Source organism: Gastrolobium bilobum, unplaced genomic scaffold (assembly GCF_033153095.1).
Source record: "Gastrolobium bilobum isolate Gb01-03AN ecotype WA unplaced genomic scaffold, APGP_CSIRO_Gbil_v1 utg44692, whole genome shotgun sequence".
NCBI classification, from domain to species: domain Eukaryota; kingdom Viridiplantae; phylum Streptophyta; class Magnoliopsida; order Fabales; family Fabaceae; genus Gastrolobium; species Gastrolobium bilobum.
Window position 1 is genome coordinate 1 of NW_026899819.1, and position 20,762 is coordinate 20,762.

The 20,762-nt window shown below is 35.1% G+C and overlaps 3 protein-coding genes and 1 non-coding gene across 4 annotated transcripts; 3 read left to right on the forward strand and 1 right to left on the reverse strand.

Annotated features, from left to right (window-relative positions):
* Positions 1-35: 35 nt before the first annotated feature.
* LOC133293758 (uncharacterized) lies at positions 36-1,769 on the reverse strand (the record flags this gene model as incomplete). Its single annotated transcript, XM_061492359.1, has 2 exons — positions 1,434-1,769; positions 36-1,310 (listed from the first exon to the last, which is right to left on the reverse strand). Coding segments are annotated over exons 1-2 (1,611 nt in total), but the record flags the coding sequence as incomplete, so codon positions are not given.
* A 5,382-nt stretch (positions 1,770-7,151) lies between these two features.
* LOC133293759 (secreted RxLR effector protein 161-like) lies at positions 7,152-7,910 on the forward strand. Its single transcript, XM_061492362.1, has 2 exons — positions 7,152-7,507; positions 7,655-7,910. Exons 1-2 carry the CDS (start codon positions 7,152-7,154, stop codon positions 7,908-7,910), a joined length of 612 nt encoding a protein of 203 aa, XP_061348346.1.
* A 9,502-nt stretch (positions 7,911-17,412) lies between these two features.
* TRNAF-GAA (transfer RNA phenylalanine (anticodon GAA)) lies at positions 17,413-17,485 on the forward strand. The gene has a single exon. It is a non-coding gene; the product is annotated as a tRNA-Phe (tRNA).
* A 199-nt stretch (positions 17,486-17,684) lies between these two features.
* Positions 17,685-19,608, forward strand: LOC133293762 (chlorophyll a-b binding protein 13, chloroplastic-like). The gene is made up of 3 exons (XM_061492365.1): positions 17,685-17,939; positions 18,061-18,222; positions 18,958-19,608. The coding sequence occupies exons 1-3, from the start codon at positions 17,802-17,804 to the stop codon at positions 19,465-19,467; spliced, it is 810 nt and encodes a 269-aa protein (XP_061348349.1). The 5' UTR covers positions 17,685-17,801; the 3' UTR covers positions 19,468-19,608.
* Positions 19,609-20,762: the final 1,154 nt, after the last annotated feature.

The window sequence follows — 20,762 nt, forward strand, 5'->3', positions numbered from 1 at the left end:
TCCTTCACCAAGAGTTGGCTCAATGGTTTAGCAACCTTGGAGAAGTCCTTGATGAATCTCCTGTAGAAACCTGCATGTCCTAGAAAACTCCTAACAGCATGAACATTAATGGGAGTGGGGAGTTGCTCAATCAAAATCAATTTAGCTTTATCAACCTCAATTCCATTCCTGGAGATTTTATGCCCCAAAACAATACCTTCATTAACCATAAAATGGCACTTTTCCCAATTCAGAACAAGGTTAGTCTCTTGGCACCTTTTCAAAACTTTAGACAAGTTAATTAAACAAGAATCAAAACAAGAACCAAAGACGGAGAAGTCATCCATAAATACCTCTAAAATTCGCTCTACCATGTCAGAAAAAATAGAGAGCATACACCTTTGGAAGGTGGCAGGTGCATTACAGAGACCGAATGGCATTCGTCGGTAAGCGAAGACTCCAAATGGGCAAGTGAAGGCTGTCTTCTCCTGGTCTTCAGGGGCTACTGGAATTTGATTGTAGCCTGAATAACCATCTAAAAAGCAGTAATAGGCATGGCCCGCCAGTCTTTCCAGCATCTGATCAACAAAGGGTAGTGGAAAATGATCTTTCCTGGTAGCCGTGTTCAACCTTCTGTAATCAACACACATTCTCCAACCTGTGATAGTTCTAGTTGGGAATGACTCATTGTTTGCATTTTTGACAACGGTCACACCATCCTTCTTTGGAACAGTCTGAACCGGACTTACCCAAGCAGCATCAGAAATTGGGTAAATCATACCTGCATCAAGAAGCTTCACAACTTCTTTTCTGACTACCTCCTTCATGATCGGGTTAAGCCTTCTTTGCGGTTGTCTCACAGGTTTGATGTTTTCTGCCATAAGAATTTTGTGTGTGCAAATAGAGGGACTAACACCCTTTAAATCAGAAATAGACCACCCTATGGCAGTCTTATGAGCTTTTAGAACTTCAACAAGCTCCTCTTCTTGACCAGGAGATAGTGCCGTATTGACAATTACAGGATAAGTCTCTTCATTCCCCAAGAATACATATTTCAAAGTATTAGGCAGAGTTTTCAACTCAACCTTGGGTGGCTTATCTTCTATATCATCAGCTTTTTCTTTAAGCTCTTCCACAACAACTTCTTTGCCTTCAAAAGGAACATGATCACAGGCTCTCAACTCATAATCAATCTCTTGTGGACGCATCTTCTTATGTTGCTCTTGAAACACTTCAACTTGAAAACAATCATCATTCTCAGCTGGTCTTTTCATTGCCTCAAAAACATTGTAATTGAGTTCCTCATCATGCATCCTTAATTTAATCATTCCCTGCTCAACATCAATTAGAGCACGGGCTGTAGCCAAAAAGGGCCTACCTAAAAGTAGAGGCTTATCACTTCCTTCCCCTGTATCCAACACCACAAAATCAACAGGAAAGATAAACTTGTCAACTTTGACAAGAACATCTTCAATGACCCCGTTAGGTTTCCTCACAGATCTATCAACAAGTTGAAGAGAAACTTCTGTGGGTTTCAATTCTTCAATTCCCAGTGACTTATAAATAGAAAGAGGCATCAAGTTGATACTAGCCCCAAGATCACAAATAGCTTTGCCAATGGCAATATCATCAATAGTAATGGGAATATTAAAACTACCTGGATCACGAAGCTTAGCAGGAATCTTCTGCTGAATGAATGCACTACTTTTTGCAGTAAGTTCAACGGTTTGGCATTCTAGCAGTTTATTCTTCTTCAACAGATCCTTCATGAATTTTGCATATCCAGGCATATTTGCTAAGGCTTATGCAAAAGGAATATTGATGTGCAACTTCTTGAAGATGTCTAAGAACCTGTCATAATGCTTGTTAGTAACCTCTTTCTTAAACCTTTCTGGGTAAGGTGCTTGAGCCATTATATATTCATGGGTCAATGGGCAGTTCTTATCAAAGAAGGATGGTTTTTCCTTTTCAATGAAGGCTTCTTTATCCTTTTCTTTCACAATTACTTCAGCCTCTGGTTCAACTGCTCCTTTTTGCTTCTCCGCTTGTTCCTTGTCTTCCACACGATCAAGAATTGGATTTGCAAGCGGTGCTACAACTTTGCCACTTCTAGTGATAATAGCCATGCAATCTTCCTTTGGATTGATAACTGTATTACTAGGAAAAGTACCCGGAATTCTTTCTGAAACCTGCTTTGCAAGTTGGCCTATCTGATTCTCCAGGTTCTTTATGGAAGCACTTGTATTTTTGTTGTTGGCTCTTTGCTCCTCCATGAAAGCATTTGAATGTTGAGCCATCTGTGCCACTAGCTTTTCCAATTCAGAGGGTTCCTTTGCTTGAATTTGTGGAGGCTGCTGGTAGTTATTAGATTTGTAATCCATGCCAGCTCCTTGAGTTCTTCGCTGAAAATTTCCACCACCACCTCCAGCACCATAATTATTGTTCCTTGGAAAGTTTGACGGCTGAGGCCGCTGGTCATACCATATTCCATTCACCTGTACTTGTTGAGGTGAATCATCTGATAACGAATTAGAGCATTCGTTGGATTTGTGAGCTTCCTGAGGAGTTGATTGAACATGAGACACTTGGAATTTTTGAAATCGCTGCCCCAAACTGTCAAACTTACTATCAATCTTTTTGGATAACAGTTCAGCGAGCAAAGTGTCATTGTTTTCTTGTTTTATCACTCCTCTTTTTACTGAGGCTGGAACACTCTCATTTTCATCTCTTGCCAACTTCTTTATCAGATTGAGGGCTTGCTCTGAGGTACTCTGCCGAATAGAACCTCCAGCTGCACCATTAATCACCAACCTTGTTTCAGGAGAAATGCCATTAAAGAAAATTGCTACCTTTCTGTCATTGTCTCCCTCCCATTGTGGACACTTCCGGATAAGTTCTTGGAATCTATTCCAAGTTGCACACAATGATTCTCCTTCAAATTGACGGAAATTCGTGATTGCATTCACCAGCTGATTATATTTCTCCACAGAAAAGAAATGGGCAAAGAATTTGTTTGACAAATCTTCCCATGTTGAGATACTATTTGCTGGTTGCCTTTCTATCCATTTGAGAGCACTTCCCTTAACAGCAAAAGGAAATAGTCGGAGCCTGATAGCATCAGCTGGCACACCATTGTGCTTCGTAGTGTCACAGATCATCAGAAATCGATCTATGAACTCATGAGGGTCTTCCTCGTCAGCACCAGAATATTGAGCTCTTGCCACCAAAGAAATCAATGATGGTTTCAACTCAAAATTGTTTGCTTCCACCGTCGGCCTGACTATGCTTGAGTTTGGCCTATTGAACACTGGTGTCAGAATACTTTCCAACAATCTTGGGGGTGGATTGTGGCCTATGCCACCATCATCGTTGTTGTCTCCTTCCATCTCTTGTTTTGGTTGTGCAGGTACGCTTTTCAAATCTTCCCAAATTATCTGCCTAGCCGCCTTCCTCAGTCTCCTTTCAGTCCTTGAAATTTCAGGATCAAGCAAAAAGTCTTTAGATGGAAGTCTACCTCGCATAAAACTCAGAAAAATTTGTTAATAGCACCTTTAAAATGCAAACAAGAATAATAAAATAAAATAAAATTCAATCTCAAAGATCAAAGATTATTTATAATATTGAAATTTTCAATCCCCGGCAACGGCGCCAAAAACTTGATGCTATCCGGCAAGTATACCGTTTCGCATAAGTAGTAAAGTAGTAAGAAAGATCGTCTCCTCAGGGATTGAAAACCAAGTACTAAAATAATCAGTCACTTTAAGTTGAAAAACTTGATCTTTTGTTGGGAAAATTAAATTGAATCTTAGTAACCATAAAAGTAAAGACTTATTTTTGAGTTTTTGTATTTTCAAGAATGAAAAGAAGAATAATAATGGAGTTGGTTTTGAAAATATGAGAAAGAATTGCAGTTAGGGAACACTCTCCCTATGATCCCCACTTATTACTTTGGATTGATACAAAATACTTATTTATATAATTTCTCAGATAATTATGATCTCAATATATTAATAATTAAATCTCAATCCCTTGGTAACTTAACCCTTTAACCTCACTTAGAATCCTAATCCCTTAGTAACCCCTCATGAGAATTAAGCAATGAACACAATAATTCCAACATCTGCAATTAAATAGACATCTATCCCTAGTATGCATACCAATAGTTATCTTATCTCCTTTCGAGATCAGAAACCTCAATATCCCTATTTAAGGTTCTAACCCTCAAACTATTTTCAACTATCAAATTGATCAAGTTTAATAAAGAAAATATCAAATACGCACAAGATAAGATAAAGAAATTTATATAAACGAGTAAAATAATTTAAATCAATCCGTCATAACAAGGGTTCATATAGGGTTGTGACCCTAACTACAATAAAAGAACTTAGCCAGACATAGTCATATCCGACATAAACAAATATTCAAAAGAAAGCATAAAAACTATAATTACTAGAAAGAATGGAGAAGAATTCTTGATCTTCAGTCCTCTACTGCTTGCTCCGAGTTTTGAAATTGGTTGCTTTGTTGTGCTCCCAATCTCCTTATTTATAACTACCGGCATTGAGCCCATCCAAGAGTTTGTATTTGATTTAAACTTTGTTTCCTTTTTTTCATGTAACAACCTTGGAGATTTGATTGATGAATTAGAATTTCAAATCTTGATTCAATCTTACCACAAATCATCTAATCTTATCTCTAATTTGGATAGAGATCTCATTGCTGAATCAAAAACTTGATTTTTATATCTTTTTCTTTTCCAAAATTGCCCCGTTGCAAAACACGGGGTCTGAGAATTCGCAAACTGACGCTCTCAGCGTCAAATTCACACTTCAAGCGTGAATGCTTCTGTCTGAAAAATTCCTTCCACGCTGCCAGCGTGGATTTTGATTTTGCAAAATCCTCGTTTTGCTCCAGTTTGTTTGCTTTTTCCTACAAAATTAGCATAAAATCAGTATTCAATCCTTGATTAAGATTTTGACAAATTAACAGTGATTCTTGCTCTTTTTCTTAAGATTTCATCAACATTCTTTCTCTTTTTGGCTCAGATTTCCTTATACGCCAGGCGCATATCAGGATTCCTCTATGTTGTGGCATCGGAGATTGGGACATATCTCCATTCAGAGAATTAAAAGATTACTAAATGATGGAGTACTTATTACTTTAGATTTTGCTGATTTTGAAACTTGTGTAGATTGCATTATGGGAAAGCAATCCAAAAAAGGTGCCAAGAGTATTGAATTGTTAGAAATAATACATACATATATTTGTTGTCCAGACATGGACGTATATGGTCAAAAATACTTTATCTCTTTCATAGATGATTATTCACGATACATGTATCTCTACATGCTTAATAGTAAGTATGAAGCATTAGATGCCTTTAAGGTATTTTGATAGAAAGTAGACAAACAATGCGGTAAGCAAATTAAAATCGTGAGATCAAATAGAGGTGGAAAATATTATGGTAGATACACTGAAGATGGACAAGCACCTAGTCCGTTTGCATAGTTTCTTGAAGAGCGTGAGATAGTTGCCCAATACACTATGCCTGGTTCTCCAGATCAGAATGATGCAGCATAAAGAAGAAATCGAACATTAATGGATATGGTGCAAAGTATGCTTAGTTTCTCAAAGCTTCCTAAGTCTTGTGGATTGAAGCACTTAAGATGATAGTGTACATATTAAATCGAGTTTCAACTAAGGTTGTCCCAAAGCTACCATTTGAATTATTTAAAGGTTGGAAACCGAGTTTGAAACATGTACACATTTGGGGATGCCCGGCTGAAGTCAAAATCTATAACCCGTAAGAAAATAAGCTTGACCCAAGGACAATTAGTGGGTATTTCATTGGATATGCCGAAAGGTCTAAGGGATGCAAATTTTACTGTCCATCTCATAGTACAAGGATTGTGGAATCAAGAAATGCTAAATTTCTTGAAAATGACTTGATTAGTGGGAGAGATCAATTCAGAGACTTTGTTTCTGAGAAAATCATTCAGTTGCTCAACCATCCACTTCAAGTTTGAGATTGGTTGTTCTTAATACCCCTCCAACTTAATCGGGTATTGTACAACCAGTCATTCAAGATACACAGCCTGCTAATAATCTAGTAGATTAAGTTGTTCATGAGAAACAAGTAGAAATTGTTGATCGACCGATTGAACAACAAGTTCCTCAAGAAGATAATGAAACAACATTGAGAAGATCTACCAGAATAAGAAAATCAGCGATACCAAGTGACTTTGTTGTGTATCTACAATAAGCTGACTATAATATTAGAGCAAAAAATGATCTTGAAACGTTTTCACAAGCCATGAATTGTAAAGAATCAAATTTTTGGTATAACGCTATGAAAGATGAATTGAGTTCTATGGCAACTAATGAAGTCTGGAATCTTTTTCAATTTCCTGATGGTGCAAAAGCCATCAGATGTAAATGGGTCTTTAAAACTATGAAAGACTCATTAGGCAACATTGAGAGATATAAAGTAAGACTAGTAGCCAAAAAATTTAATCAAAAAGAAGGAAATGACTACAAGGAGGCATTTTCTCATGTATCTAAGAAATATTCTCTTCGTATCGTTCTAGCATTAGTTGCACATTTTGACTTGAAGTTACAACAAATGGATGTGAAAATAGCTTTTCTCAATGGAGACCTTGAGGGAGAGGTTTATTTGAAACAACTAGAAGAATTTTTCTCTAGTAATGGTGAGCAATTAGTATGCAAACTTAAGAAATCTATATATGGATTGAAACAAGCTTCTCGTCAATGGTATTTGAAATTTCATGATGTTATTTCTTCATTTGGTTTTATAGAGAACATCGTGGATCATGTATATATCAGAAGGTCAGTGGGAGCAAAGTGTGTTTCCTTATTCTATATGTGGATGATATTTTACTTGCAACCAATGATAAGGGTTTACCATATGAGATGAAACAATTTCTCTCTAAAAACCTTGATATGAAGGATTAGGTGATGCCTCTTATGTTATTGGCATCAAGATAGATAGAAACAGAATAAGGGGTGTTCTTGGTTTATCTCAAGAGACCTATATCACAAAGTTTTAGAAAGATATAGAATGAGTGATTGTTCACCAAGTGTAGCTCCCATTGTGAAGGGTGACATGTTTTGATTTAAACTAGTGCCCGAAAAATTATCTTTAACGCGAACAAATGAAGAACATTCCTTATGCTTCAGCTGTTGGAAGCCTAACGTATGCTCAGGTCTGCACAAGACCTGACATTGCTTTTGCGGTTGGAGTATTAGGAAGATATCAAAGTAATTCAGGCTTAGACCACTGGAAAGTTGCAAAGAAAGTAATAAGATACCTTCAAGGGACTAAGGATTACATGCTTATGTTTAGACGGACTGACAACTTGGAAGTAATTGGCTACTCAAATTCAGACTACGCTGGTTGCATTGATTCAAGAAAATCCACTTCAGGATATATTTTCAAGCTAGCTAGTGGAGATGTGTCTTGGAGAAGTGTCAAGCACACCTTGACTGCTACTTCCACTATGGAGGCTGAGTTCGTTTCTTATTTTGAGGCTACCTCACATGGTGTATGGATGAGGAGTTTCATTTCGGGTCTTAGAGTTATGGATTCTATTTTTAGGCCATTAAAGATATATTTTGATAATTTAACTGCTGTTTTTATGGTTAAAAATAACAAAAGTGGTAGTCGAAGCAAGCATATTGACATTAAATATCTAGCCATAAGAGAACATGTTAAAGATAAAGCAGTGGTTATTGAACGTATTAGCACTGAATTATCACAATATATCTTTAATGGCCTAAAAATAGAATCCATAACTCTAAGACCCGAAATGAAACTCCTCATCCATACATCATGTGAGGTAGCCTTAAAACAAGAAACGAACTCAGCCTTCATAGTGAAAGTAGCAGTTAAGGTCTACTTGACACTTCTCTAAGACACAGTTCCACTGGCTAGCATGAATATTTATCATGAAGTTGTCATTAGTTCAATTGGAAAAAGACTACCCATTAATGCAGGTGGTTATGGGTTCAATTCTTATCTCAAGCAATTTGTTGATTTCTTTTTTCTTTTTCTTTTTTATTTCTTTAATTGCCAAGTCAGCATAACATAACATTAATTATCAAAAGACAAAATACAAATCGTAACTAATAACTGAAACTAACTACAATATTAAAATCTCGTGAATATTGAATAGATAACAACAACAGTTAAGCCAATATTCAATTCAATAACAATCAGTTACTAATCACAAGAGTTCAAAAGTAAGTATTCATGAAAGTGAATAAAGTCATGGAACAAATAGCTAACATAGTAATTCACGTTAACACTGAATATAAAATTCAAAAGTGATACTAAAGGCCAACAGTAAATCATGAAAAGCCAATTCCATTATCATGCTTACAGTGAATGGTGGTGGAAACATGCAAACCATACTTCAAACACCTTTCATGAAAATTGAAGAACCAACCAAGACAAGAATAGTGAATTGAAAGTAAGCAATTCAGATACACATACTAAAGTTCAGAAATCACTTATATTCTTAATCACATCACGTGAATATTTATAAACTCAAAGTCCAAAAGTGAATTACTAAAAGCAGTATGAAAAACATGCTTACAAATATTCAAAAGCAAACTTTCAAAAGTCACCGACAATGTCAGCTAACATTGAATAAATATTCACAAAGATGCTTTATGAAACAATTCATCAAAAGAGATTTTCACTAAAATAGAGTTGAAAAATCCGTCGTCTTCAACCAGTGTCATCTTCAATCTCTAGCCAGTTCTAATCCGGATAAAAAACCCAACGATTTTCCAGTCATTTTTGCACCAAAAATTCATAATTTTTTTACCTAAAACTACCAGAATTTTTTTATCCCATTTGATTTCCAATTCTAGTTTTATTATAAGGCACTCAAACCATGATTTTAGAAAATCAAAATATTGCAAAGGCAACCATACAAAGGCAAGGCAGAGGTCACATACAAGCTCTGATACCAAATGTAAGTTCTAAATATATACTGATGATCTAATCATGCTTATAAATTAGATCTAATGCGGAATAAGATACACCATAAATACCTCCTGCCATTGCTTTCCTTGTTGCTCTAAATGGTGACTGTAACTTATGCGAAAATTCTTTAAGTCTTCCAAACTCTTGTCTACAGCTCAGATGGTGTGTAGCTCTGTAGTAGAGTGAGTTCAGGGACTTAAGAAAACTGAAGTACACCCTTTTATAGACTCAACCATCGTAGAGTTCTTTCAAGTGTGCACTAAAGATAGCGAAGTTGATGGAAACCAAAACCAAAATTAGGTACTCCATTATGCAATATATTATCATTAGCGGACAATGTAAGTGGACCACATAGGATTATACCACCACTAACATATTTTTACTAACATTCCTCCACTTTGTCCACATATACCATCATATATTATAGTAAGAAACAGAATACATGAATCATGGTGGTAGGTCTTCTAATTTGTGCGAGTATTATCTTCCATTCTCCACAATGCATCTCTTCTAACAATATATGTTATTTGTTGACCTAAAGCACTACAGGATGAAAATCACAGTTTATATCTCTAAAGGCAATAACTATTAGTTGGCTTGGTGTTGTCTCACAATATTAGGAGCCATGTAGATAGCAAATGTTGGGCTTTGGATAAAACAAGTAGTTTTTATTCCAATGTGCGTTATATGCTATAAGACCCCAATAAATTGCTCTGATGCAACTCTATGTTGCTACAAATAAATTGCTAATTCCTATCTTTGCATAGCAGGTTTGCATTTTGTTCCTGCAGGTTTGACTTGTTCAGAAAGGAGCATCACCACCATGTTGAGGAGCATATATGAAGATGCTAGGGTGTTGAAGAGCTTTCCTTCTTTTCCCACTAATGTGTGGGTAATACCGAACCCGAGAAACAAACCCTCGTGGCAGCATGTGAACATACAATAACAATTATTTCATCGTAAAGTTGATGCATCCTTATTAGCCATAACTTCGGTGACTGGAACAATAATAGCTACGAGACAACATTGTTTTTCTTTGTTTCAGGCTTTCATTTCCAAAGCCACATTAATGCCTTAGCATCTCAGCCAAAAAGCATCTCAATTCTTAGCCCCTTGGAGCCATCTTATTCACTGGTAAACTATCTTGGTTACCAACAAGCACCTCGACTTCCAACAAGACTAGTTTTTCGACACTATATATGTGGTTATTTCCAAAACCTCTATTATTTTTATTAAAACATTTTTACAAGCATATAACAATCTACGTATGACACATTTCTTGCAAGTTTGCATATTTCATATATTTCAGGATACAATACATCCACCAACGTCATAATTCAATTGTGAAGCAATCACAATCCGATTAGAAGCATCAAGTTCCTTGTTGCCTAAGATGCAGTGTTGTTAAACCGACCCGACCTGGGTCCCGGTGACCCGATGGGGTAACCGATTTAGGTCACATTTTGGACCGCCCGATTTTTTCTGGATCCCGTTGACCTGTCGGGTCTTGTGAATCGGTTCGGCTCAAATTAAAAAAAAAAATATCATATCCCTAAGAAAGCACAAAAGCTAGCGAAATTCCTATTTCCCTTTCAACAACAAAAAACACAAAAAAACACGATGGTGGTGGTGGATTCCACATATCATCGTCGCCGTAGGTGGTGGTCTTCGTTGTCATCGTATGTCTCTTCCTTTGAGTCTCCCTCTTTCCCTTTCCACAGAGCCGATCATTTCCATTTTGTTGTTGAGATCCTCTTCTCAGTTTCTCTAATCGATTTGTTTGGCCGAATCATCATTTGCTTGTTGTCTCCCTTTTACAAAACACGACTATTGTTGAGATCCCCTCTCTATTTCAACAACAAACGTAGCGTTTGCTCAGTGAGCCAGGTAACTTCTTATTCTAAGCTCCTCTTCTTCTTCCATGGAGGGAATACTGCCAAAAAAAATTTATTATTTTCTTTCGCTTTCGCAACCCCCCTTTCTCTCTCGCTTTCTCTGTTGTGCTTTGCTTGTTCTTATAGTAAACATATAATGAACAAGGCAGAGGCTGAGATTCCCTCTCCCACTTTGTTCTATGTGTTTGCAATTTGAGTGTGTTTGTGTGAATCTACGGGTTGAAGTTAAAAGAGAAGTATGAATCTCATTCTGCATTTATGTTTCAATTTTTTGGCCGATCCGTGTTGAAAGTTCAATCTGCTTCATCACTTCCTAGTAGAGTTTTTCCCATTGTGGAAAAGGAGGTATCCTTTCTTGCTTTCCTGATATCTATTTTTAAACTTGTCATGTGAAGATACAAATGATAACTCAAGTGGTGTTTTTAGGATACGTTTTTTTTTGTACATTTTTAGGATTTATTTTTAATTCTCAATGTGTATGATCATTTATCATTTGCTGAAAATGGGTTTCTATTGAGTCCTTGGCTGCTCCTTAATTATGAACAATGGTTATAAATTACAATAGTTTTGATTTCTTTTTAAACTGGAAAAGCTCTCATGTTCATATGATGTTCTCCATTTCTTAACTTTAATTTTTTTTGGTGTGTTCTTTTTCCTCTTTTCATTGAACCATGTCTCCGTTATGGTTTTTTGACTTCAACTTTTTGAATAAAAATGGGCCATCAAACCATCATTGTTTCTTACTAGTTCTTTGTAGGGGTGTTCAAAATGTCCAAAAGATCCAAACCAGTCCATAACCAAATCGAACCATATTTAAAAAACTGGTTTTTCTAAAAAGCGATTTTATGTCAAACCACTCTTTATTTTCCAGATCCGTTTCATTACCGATCCAAAAAAAATAATTGGATATCCATTTGTTTTGGTTTTACACCATTTTTATTTACTCCAAGCGACGTCGTGAGAGAGGGAGCATCTCGTGAACCAGTCGGTAGCTAATTTTGAACCCTAACTTCAATATTCCAATTTCTCCCTTTTCTACTGGCTCAACCCTCTTGTCTTCTACACGCGCCATCGTCACATTACACTCTCTCGCTGTAATTTCAACCATCTCACACCTCGTCTTTTTGCAGGTTTTCTCTGCTTCCATTTGGATTGTGGAAATCTAGCAGGTAACTTGCCATCTTCACGCTTTGGTTTTCCATCTTCTCCAGCTCTTCCTTATCTTTGTTTTTTTATTTTGTGAATCACTTAATATGTTTCTTCTGCCATTTTTTAATCTCCAATATCAATGGGTATTCCTAAAATCAACATTTCTTCTAATTCAAAGTGTGTAGCTTTAATACATGGGTTTGATTTTGAAGGGAAAATTCATCCCAATCCCAACCAAATTGGGGTTTTGCTTTGAAGGATCCTTCTTTGCTGATTCAGTGACTTTATTGTGGGCATTTTCTCTTTCTTTGCTTTTGATTCATTTTTGAAAATATTCCATTTGTGTTTCTCTGCATGCGGCGAGTGTACTACTATAAATTCCATTCATTAGCACATAAAATTTTGCAAACTTTCCTTCTGGGATGGCAAATTTTCGATATATATATATATATATATATATATATATATATATATATATATATATATAAAACTTGGTAATGCCTGAAAATTTGAGTTTATACCTTTGAGTTTACTTTGAATAGTTGTCTCCATTTTAATCTTCAGAAACATATTGGATTTTCCCTACAGTCCCAGGTAACATTATTTTTTTTTTATATATAATTCCTAGATGACTTTATACAGAAATTTAGGCTATATGAGACTCAATCCATAATGCCTTTTTTTTCTTTCATTGTTGTGTAAATTTATTATAGTTTGTTCTCTACTAATGTTATAGGGTGATCTCTTTGATTTTGTCAAGTGGTTAGCTCGTTGTGTTATAGAAATATAAATGTCAATAATTTTCAATATCCAATGCAGGTCTAAACAATGTTTTTGTTTCTTGTTCATATTCATATAGTGTAAACATGTTTTAGTGCATTTATTATCCTAGTTATACACCATTCATCATCTCAAAGTAATTTAGCTCGTTATAGCTTTACTACATTTTATTTCCTTATGCCAAATTTTGTATTATGTGTTATGTCTTTATTATTTTTGTATTTATATTCCTAGTTAAGGCATTAGTCCTTCTCTTGTTTTGTGTTAAATATTTTTTTTCGGTGCTTTTCTTTTGCTGTTATTTTGCAATTGTTTTTGTTGAATTTAATTAGATTAAAATTTAATCAATTACTTAATTGGATTGTGAATTTTTTCTTAACTATTATCAAGAGATTTATTTTAATGGTTGGATATATTTGTGAAAAGGGTAGTTGGGTGTATGAAGTTGGTTTGTGTTTTTTTTGTTTTTTTTTTTTTACGATTTTATGTTTTATAACTTTTTATCTTCCTCCTGATTTCATGTAAAATTTCAATTTTATTGATTATGACTATAGGGACTAGTTACATGACATATAGTTGTAGATGGTGTAGTATAGAGTCCTTACGCGGATTCTATCATGTACTCCTTTAAGCTATTTTAAGAAAGGACGGTGAAAATGAAGTGGTCAAATGTGTAGTGTGAACCTTATCCGTTTTCAACATAGATGTGATATGATACCTTCGAGGAACGATTTGATGCCATTGGGGGCATGATGTTTAAAGATGGATTCTTATATTAAACTGTATTTATAAAATACATTAGTCCCAGAGCATCAATCTGTCATTTTATGAGCTTGAAAAATTTCATATATAAGTGAGAATGGAGATACTAATACTCTGTTTGCAAACAGAAAGTGAAAAATATGAAAAATGTGAAACCACAATGCATACTTCTTAAACTCCCTTCAATCCATATATGATTCCTATAAGAGACCCTGGAGGTTTGTTTTATTTTATTTTTATAGGGTTGATACTTGAGTCTCTTTTTTGTCTAATAAGCATAATTGCTAATATTTCCCAAATGTACTACTTAATTTTTTTAAGTAGTAGATTTGAATTTACTTAGTTTTCTTTTTTATTGAATTTAACATGGTTGACATCAGAATTAGTTTAATGCTGTGAATGTATATAACTTTTCTAGTACAGAAACCTGAAAAGCTCTAGACATGACATATAATCCCAAATTGTTCTTTTATTTTTGTTGCAACAGTCTGCTGCACTAATGCTTCTTATTTACAATGGTTATTTCTATTTTTCAATAATGTCATATAGCTAGAGTACGAGTAGTTTTCAGTTAGCTTTTATATCCTTAGAATTAGAAACATGTTAATTCACTGAACTCCTTGTACATTTTTATTTGTGATAAGATTATTTTATCTCTTTGTTGTTTAATCTAAATTCACTTCATAGTAGTGAGAAAGAATGTTGAGATATATGCTTTTCACTTATGCACAAATTAGTGGTTATTACTAATCAATGTTCACTAATGATATTTGTTGCAGATCGTTTTGTACACTGAATTATATGTAAGTGCTTCAACCATTTTGTTTCCTTTGAAAACACATGTGTTCTGTTGTGCTCTCCCTGTATGTATAAGATCACTTTTTCATGAGTGCAGACATGTTGTGTATGGAATGCAAGAGAAAGACTCTAATTTGATGGAGTCACTAGTTGTATTACCTTGTCTATGGATATTACTTGACTTCATATTGCTTTAGAATCTTTAATTGGGGCTATCTGGATGAAAATAATAGCCAACCAATTGCAGCTACATTCTGAGGTAATATGTACCCATACCATGGAATAATTTTTCATCAAACTGGTTTTGTGCACAACTCATCAAAAATTGGTTTTGAATTTTTACAAAATATTTTTTTTTGTTATAAAATCGATTTTAAACTTAATAACTGGTTTATGGTTTATAACCGGTTTTGATTTAAAACCGGTTTTAAATCAAAACCGGTTATGAACCACAAACCGGTTTTAGAATTGATTTCAAACTGGTTTGGACAAATTAAAAATTGGTTTTTTAAAAAAAGTGGTTCGGTTTAAAAATCAAACCGTTTAAAACTGGTTCGGTTCGGTTCGGTTTTTGACAAAAATCGAACTGAACTGCTCCATGCACACCCCTAGTTCTTCTTTGTTGAATTTTGTTCAAAATGTGATGGGATTGATAGATGATTGTTCAATTTGAACATGATAGGGTGATAATCTTTTAATTTTTTCTTGAGCAAAATTCAGTTAAATGCACCATTTGAGGAAAATGTGAGTTATCTTTCGAGTGCAATTTTTACTCATCTTACACATGATATTTGTCAATAAGTACAATCAAGATATTTCCTTTGCTTATCATCTACCTACTTCTCCCTTGTTTATGCAGAATTGGAACTGCATGTGGAGATTACTAACTGAGTAACTGATAATCAAAGATGGGTGAAATGACTATAGTTATGAACTTGTAATAGTGTAACTGGGTAATTTTTTAGCTTATTTAGTGAACCTTGTTTATCCTATTTTAGATATGGAGAATATTTTAAATTTATATGTTCATATTTATATATATATTCGGGTCAACCGGTTTGACCAGTGACCCAGTACCTTGACCGGGTCGAGTTTAACAACACTGCTACGACGCCTTTAGCACCCACCTTTTTCTAAGCCAGAAGCAGGAAAACTAAAAATTCTTTGTTGCTTAAAACAAAAGAGCTTGGGCACCCGTCCCTTTTCAAGTTGGAAGCGGGAAAATTAAAAGTCTCTTATTACTTAAGAAAAAAAAACCTTGGGTACCCGTCCTTTTCCAAGTCGGAAGCAAAAAAATCGAAGTCCCTTGTTGCCTCAGGCACCTTGGCACCTGACTTATCCAAGAAGGAAGCGGGAAGAAGGATTATCAAAGTCTCTTGTTGACTAAATGCACCTTGGACACCCGTTTTTACAAGAAAGAAGCGGGAAACAGGATTAACAAAGTCCCTTGTTGCCACAGGCACCTTGGGCATCTGACTTACCCAGGAAAGAAGCGGGAGGCAAGATTAACAAAGTCTCTTGTTTCTTAATTAAAGGTATCTAGGACAGCCGACTTGCCAAGCCGAAAGCATGGTCAGTATATCCTGTTTTCCAACTTTCGCTTATATTTGACAACAGAGACAAAAGAGGAAATATAAAATGCATTCATCGAGATATCTTCGACCAGCAAACAAAAGAAGCAAGTAAAAGAAAAAATATTGTTTGATACATCACTTGAGTTCAATAATGAACTGTGAGCATTAAGTCCCTTGCCTTTCTAAGGCCATGGGCACTTGCTTCTCTCTAGGGCCCGGGCCATAAGTCCTTATGATTTCTAATGATCCTGACCAACGCATAAAGAATCTTCATATACGGTTCTCACACCCTACTCAGGTACACAATAAACAATTAATTTTTTTATTTGTTACAGGTCTAAGTTGGCATCCTGAGTTTTCACCTCTAACTTCAAACTCCGAAGGAATTACAAACTCGAAGATGACTATGAGAAGCAAGCAACCCGACAAAGCAACTTGGAACCCAGAAGCACTCACAATTAACGGGGGCTACGTCCTTGAGCTCAGACAAATTTCAACTAGTTGGATTTTTTCAGGCACTCATATCCTTTTACACAACACTAAATACTATTTGATAGGCACATGGCTTTACTTTCACCCCGGCATTCTGACTTTGTGCACTGTTAGGCTGAGGGGCTTATGTTATAGACCAGTTAAATGGTCCCCAATTCCTAACCCCACTACTTGACATGTACTAAACATTTCACTCCATCATTCTCTCTTAACTTCCTTCCACTATACATAACCAACCCCTAAGCATTGCATGACATCACTAAGTCACTTGCAAAACCACTAACTATGTGCACAACTTTCCCTAACTGCTAGTGCACTTCATCTATATATGGTTCCCCATAGCAAAGGATGAGATAAGTTCTTCAGTATTCACAAGGTTTGCCACCAAAGCTACAACCTTCACACGCGCCCAGAGCACATCCTATCTATTAAGCAAGTGATTTACACACACACCCCTTATTCATACCATGGGACTTTGGCCTGAGGTGCAGGACTTCCTGTCATCTTTACCATAAACTCCGTAGATACAATTACCAACACTGGACATTGATGTTCACCTCCGAACAAAACCAAATATTGAATTTAATCTGTGCTGCATATAGGTCAGAGTTGCTCCATTTAAGAGTCTGTTAAAATGGCTAAAGATAAGGATAGTGTAATTTCGCGCATGGTTTTGACTCCATATCACGAAGTACTTTCGGATGTGATAATACTTCTTGTATTGCAGAGTAATTAACATTTTGTTGGGGTTTAAAATTTTGGGCATTATGTACAAAATAAAATAAAATTAGGCATTTACTTTTTCATGTACAACATTTTCAATTGCTTGCTTGTTGAAAACAATTTCAAGTTTTAACATAAACAATTTCGTGGGGTTTAAAAAAATCTGAAATTCAGCAAACGTTAAATAATAAATTGGATGTGATAAAAATATTCAGGAAATTAAGTTTCTTAAATGCCTCAATGACAAGTTGCGGGGATAGCTCAGTTGGGAGAGCGTCAGACTGAAGATCTGAAGGTCGCGTGTTCGATCCACGCTCACCGCATTATGGCATTAATTTTTTTTTCATTTTATTTAATGACAAAAACAAAAGATAACATGTGGATAGAAAGATATGAGATAGAGATACATTAAAGCCTTCTCATTGGTTGCTCCAAAGTCCGAACCACACCATCCCCACCACGAACTTCTACTCTTGTGTTCCTAACCACACATTCCTATGATTCTCTTTCCCTACATATGATGTCACACTCAGCTTTCCTTTCTACCCATTTCTGTAAACTGTTCTTATTATTATCATCTTTTTAAGTAAATTAAGGTTTGAACTGAATAAGCACCTAAAAGCTTGGAACTTAGAAGTCATGGCAGCAACATTGATGGCAGCCACAGCAAGCTCTGGCATTGTTATCAAACCAACTACTTTCCTTGGCCAAATCAAGGGTACCAACACCAACCCTCTAAGAGATTTTGTCTCCATGGGAACCGGAAAATACACCATGGTACTCTCCAAAAAAAAAAAAAATCACTTTTTTTCACTTTTTGTCTCACTCTCACAACAGCTTTTTAGTGTTGGTTGTGTGAATAAATATATATATTGGGTTTGTGTTTGTGAACATGCAGGGCAATGAATTGTGGTATGGACCAGACAGAGTGAAATACTTAGGACCCTTTTCAGCTCAGACCCCTTCATACTTAACTGGAGAATTTCCAGGGGATTATGGATGGGACACTGCTGGTTTGTCTGCTGACCCAGAAGCATTTGCCAGGAATAGGGCTCTTGAGGTTAGTTTTCTCACTCATTCCCCCCTTTTTTTTTTCTTTTATGAAGGTTTCAATTATCAATAGCCAAACTTCAAAACTTTTCTGGTTCTCACAAACCATAATTCATTAAGCTTCTTTAATATATAAAATAAAAAAAGAAAAATAACTTTGCCTTTGTTTACATATTAGTACATTACACAAGGTTCTAACTAATCTTACTTAAAAATAGTAAAATAGTCTTTTAAGGAAAAACCAAGTGCTAGAAAAAAAAACCTGAAGGCCTAAACTTCAGTTGATCTTTTTACAATAAGAATCATCTTATTGTAGGGCTTGTATCATTTGTTTTAAAATGAAATCATTAGAGCAGATAGGTTTTATTTAATATGTTAATAATGAGACCAATACATCATAAACATCACTTTTATTCCAGGTAAGTGATAAAAAGGACTAAAAAGAGTAATCTAGGACGAGGTAGGATATTCATATTATCAAATTTTTCTACTACTACTCTAATCACCATTGGATTCAAAAGTTTTTTTTCTTTTCTCTCTTCATTCAATTTTTCCTCTAATCCAATGGTGATTAGAGTGGTAGTAAAAAAATTTGATAGTATGAATATCCTCCCTCATCCAGGACGTAATAATGGTAATAGCTTTCCTTCATTGTGTTTTAAGAAAACAATATGTAATCTATTTCTCACTCTATTAAGCCTTGTTTTAGTGACTTAAATAATACTAAAATTTTATGTTGAATAAGGTGATCCATGGGCGTTGGGCTATGCTTGGAGCACTAGGATGCATCACCCCAGAAGTGCTTGAAAAGTGGGTGAAAGTGGACTTCAAAGAACCAGTTTGGTTCAAAGCAGGAGCTCAAATATTCTCAGAAGGTGGCCTTGACTATTTGGGGAACCCAAACCTTGTTCATGCACAAAGCATCTTAGCAGTTTTAGGATTCCAAGTAGTTCTAATGGGTCTTGTTGAAGGTTTCCGCATCAATGGCCTTCCTGGAGTTGGAGAGGGTAACAACCTCTACCCTGGTGGTCAATACTTTGACCCTCTTGGTCTTGCTGATGACCCTGTCACTTTTGCTGAGCTTAAGGTTAAGGAAATCAAGAATGGTAGGTTGGCTATGTTCTCTATGTTTGGTTTCTTTGTTCAAGCCATTGTCACTGGTAAAGGCCCTTTGGAGAACCTTTTGGATCACCTTGACAACCCTGTGGCTAACAATGCTTGGGTCTATGCCACCAAGTTTGTGCCTGGTTCTTAAACATAGACTTCCCTATCCATAATCCCTATGTGTGAATGATGAGACATGCTGATTTCTGTGTAGATTATGATCATAATGATTGTCGGATTAGTGTACTTCTTAAGGGCTAATGTTCATTTAAAACCTGGGAGATCCCATCTTAATCTACCCCCCCCCCCCCCCCACAAATAAGAAAGGTATAATTTCATTAACTTTTAACAACAAAACTATAATTAAACTACTCGGATTAATATATTGGGTAATTAAACGATGATTTTATGTTTATCATGTAACATAACACAACTTCATTTTCCTACACACACATTAAAGAGGTGAAGTCCACGTGTTTTTTTTATCTTTCATCATTCCACTTTCTCTCTCCATTTTGTTGTGGGTTGAAAACAAAACTTAAGTTATGTAACATAACATTAATAAAACCCTTAAATGATATCAACCAATGAATTGTCTATTGTTGTGGTTAAAAATGATTGTTTGAACCCAAGTTTAAAAGTTTGATCCTTAAAAGAACACCCTTGGAGAGATTTTTTATTTTCACTATAATCGGGTTGATATTGCTTTACCTGAGGAATATGTTTCTCCTGTTATCTCACGTAAAACACAAAAAAATAAGTGGCACCTAATAAGAAAAAGAGAGAGAAAGAAAAAATTGGGTTTCACACTTTTTGTATGATATAAGAGATAAATTATCCCATGTAACATGAAAAATATATTTTCCATGTAACTTAGTAATTAGAATAACAATTGTTTAGTTTATTAATATATCTCCATTTATTAAAAGGGTTTTTTAACATATGTTTACTTAAGGTCAGTATAAAAAAATTAAAATATTAATAATTGTAATTTATTAAAAAATTCATGTTATTTTTTTCTGAATTTTTAAAATATTACATGCTTATGCTTTTTATTTAATATTTTTTATTTTTTTTATTTCTTGCGTTTTACTTTTATCACTTAAAAGTTTTATTCAAAGCCTTAATCATTCTTTATCGCTCTCTAACCCCCTTCAACATTCAAAAACATTACAATTGTTAATATTCAGAGCAGACAAGTAATTTCCACACTTAAGATAATTTCCTAACTTAAAAGCAATCAGTTTTTTTTTTGGTAATCAAAAGCAATCAGTTATTAGAGTACAAAATCTTTCAAAGTTCTTTGCCTCTTTCAATACTCTTCTTCTCTTTGGCATAAACTACAGAGTTTTAGTAAAAAGAAAAGAATCAATTCTTAGCAATAGATCACATGCTTTAACCAAAAAATAAAACAAACAAAGATCATTTAATTCCCCTTTTAATTCT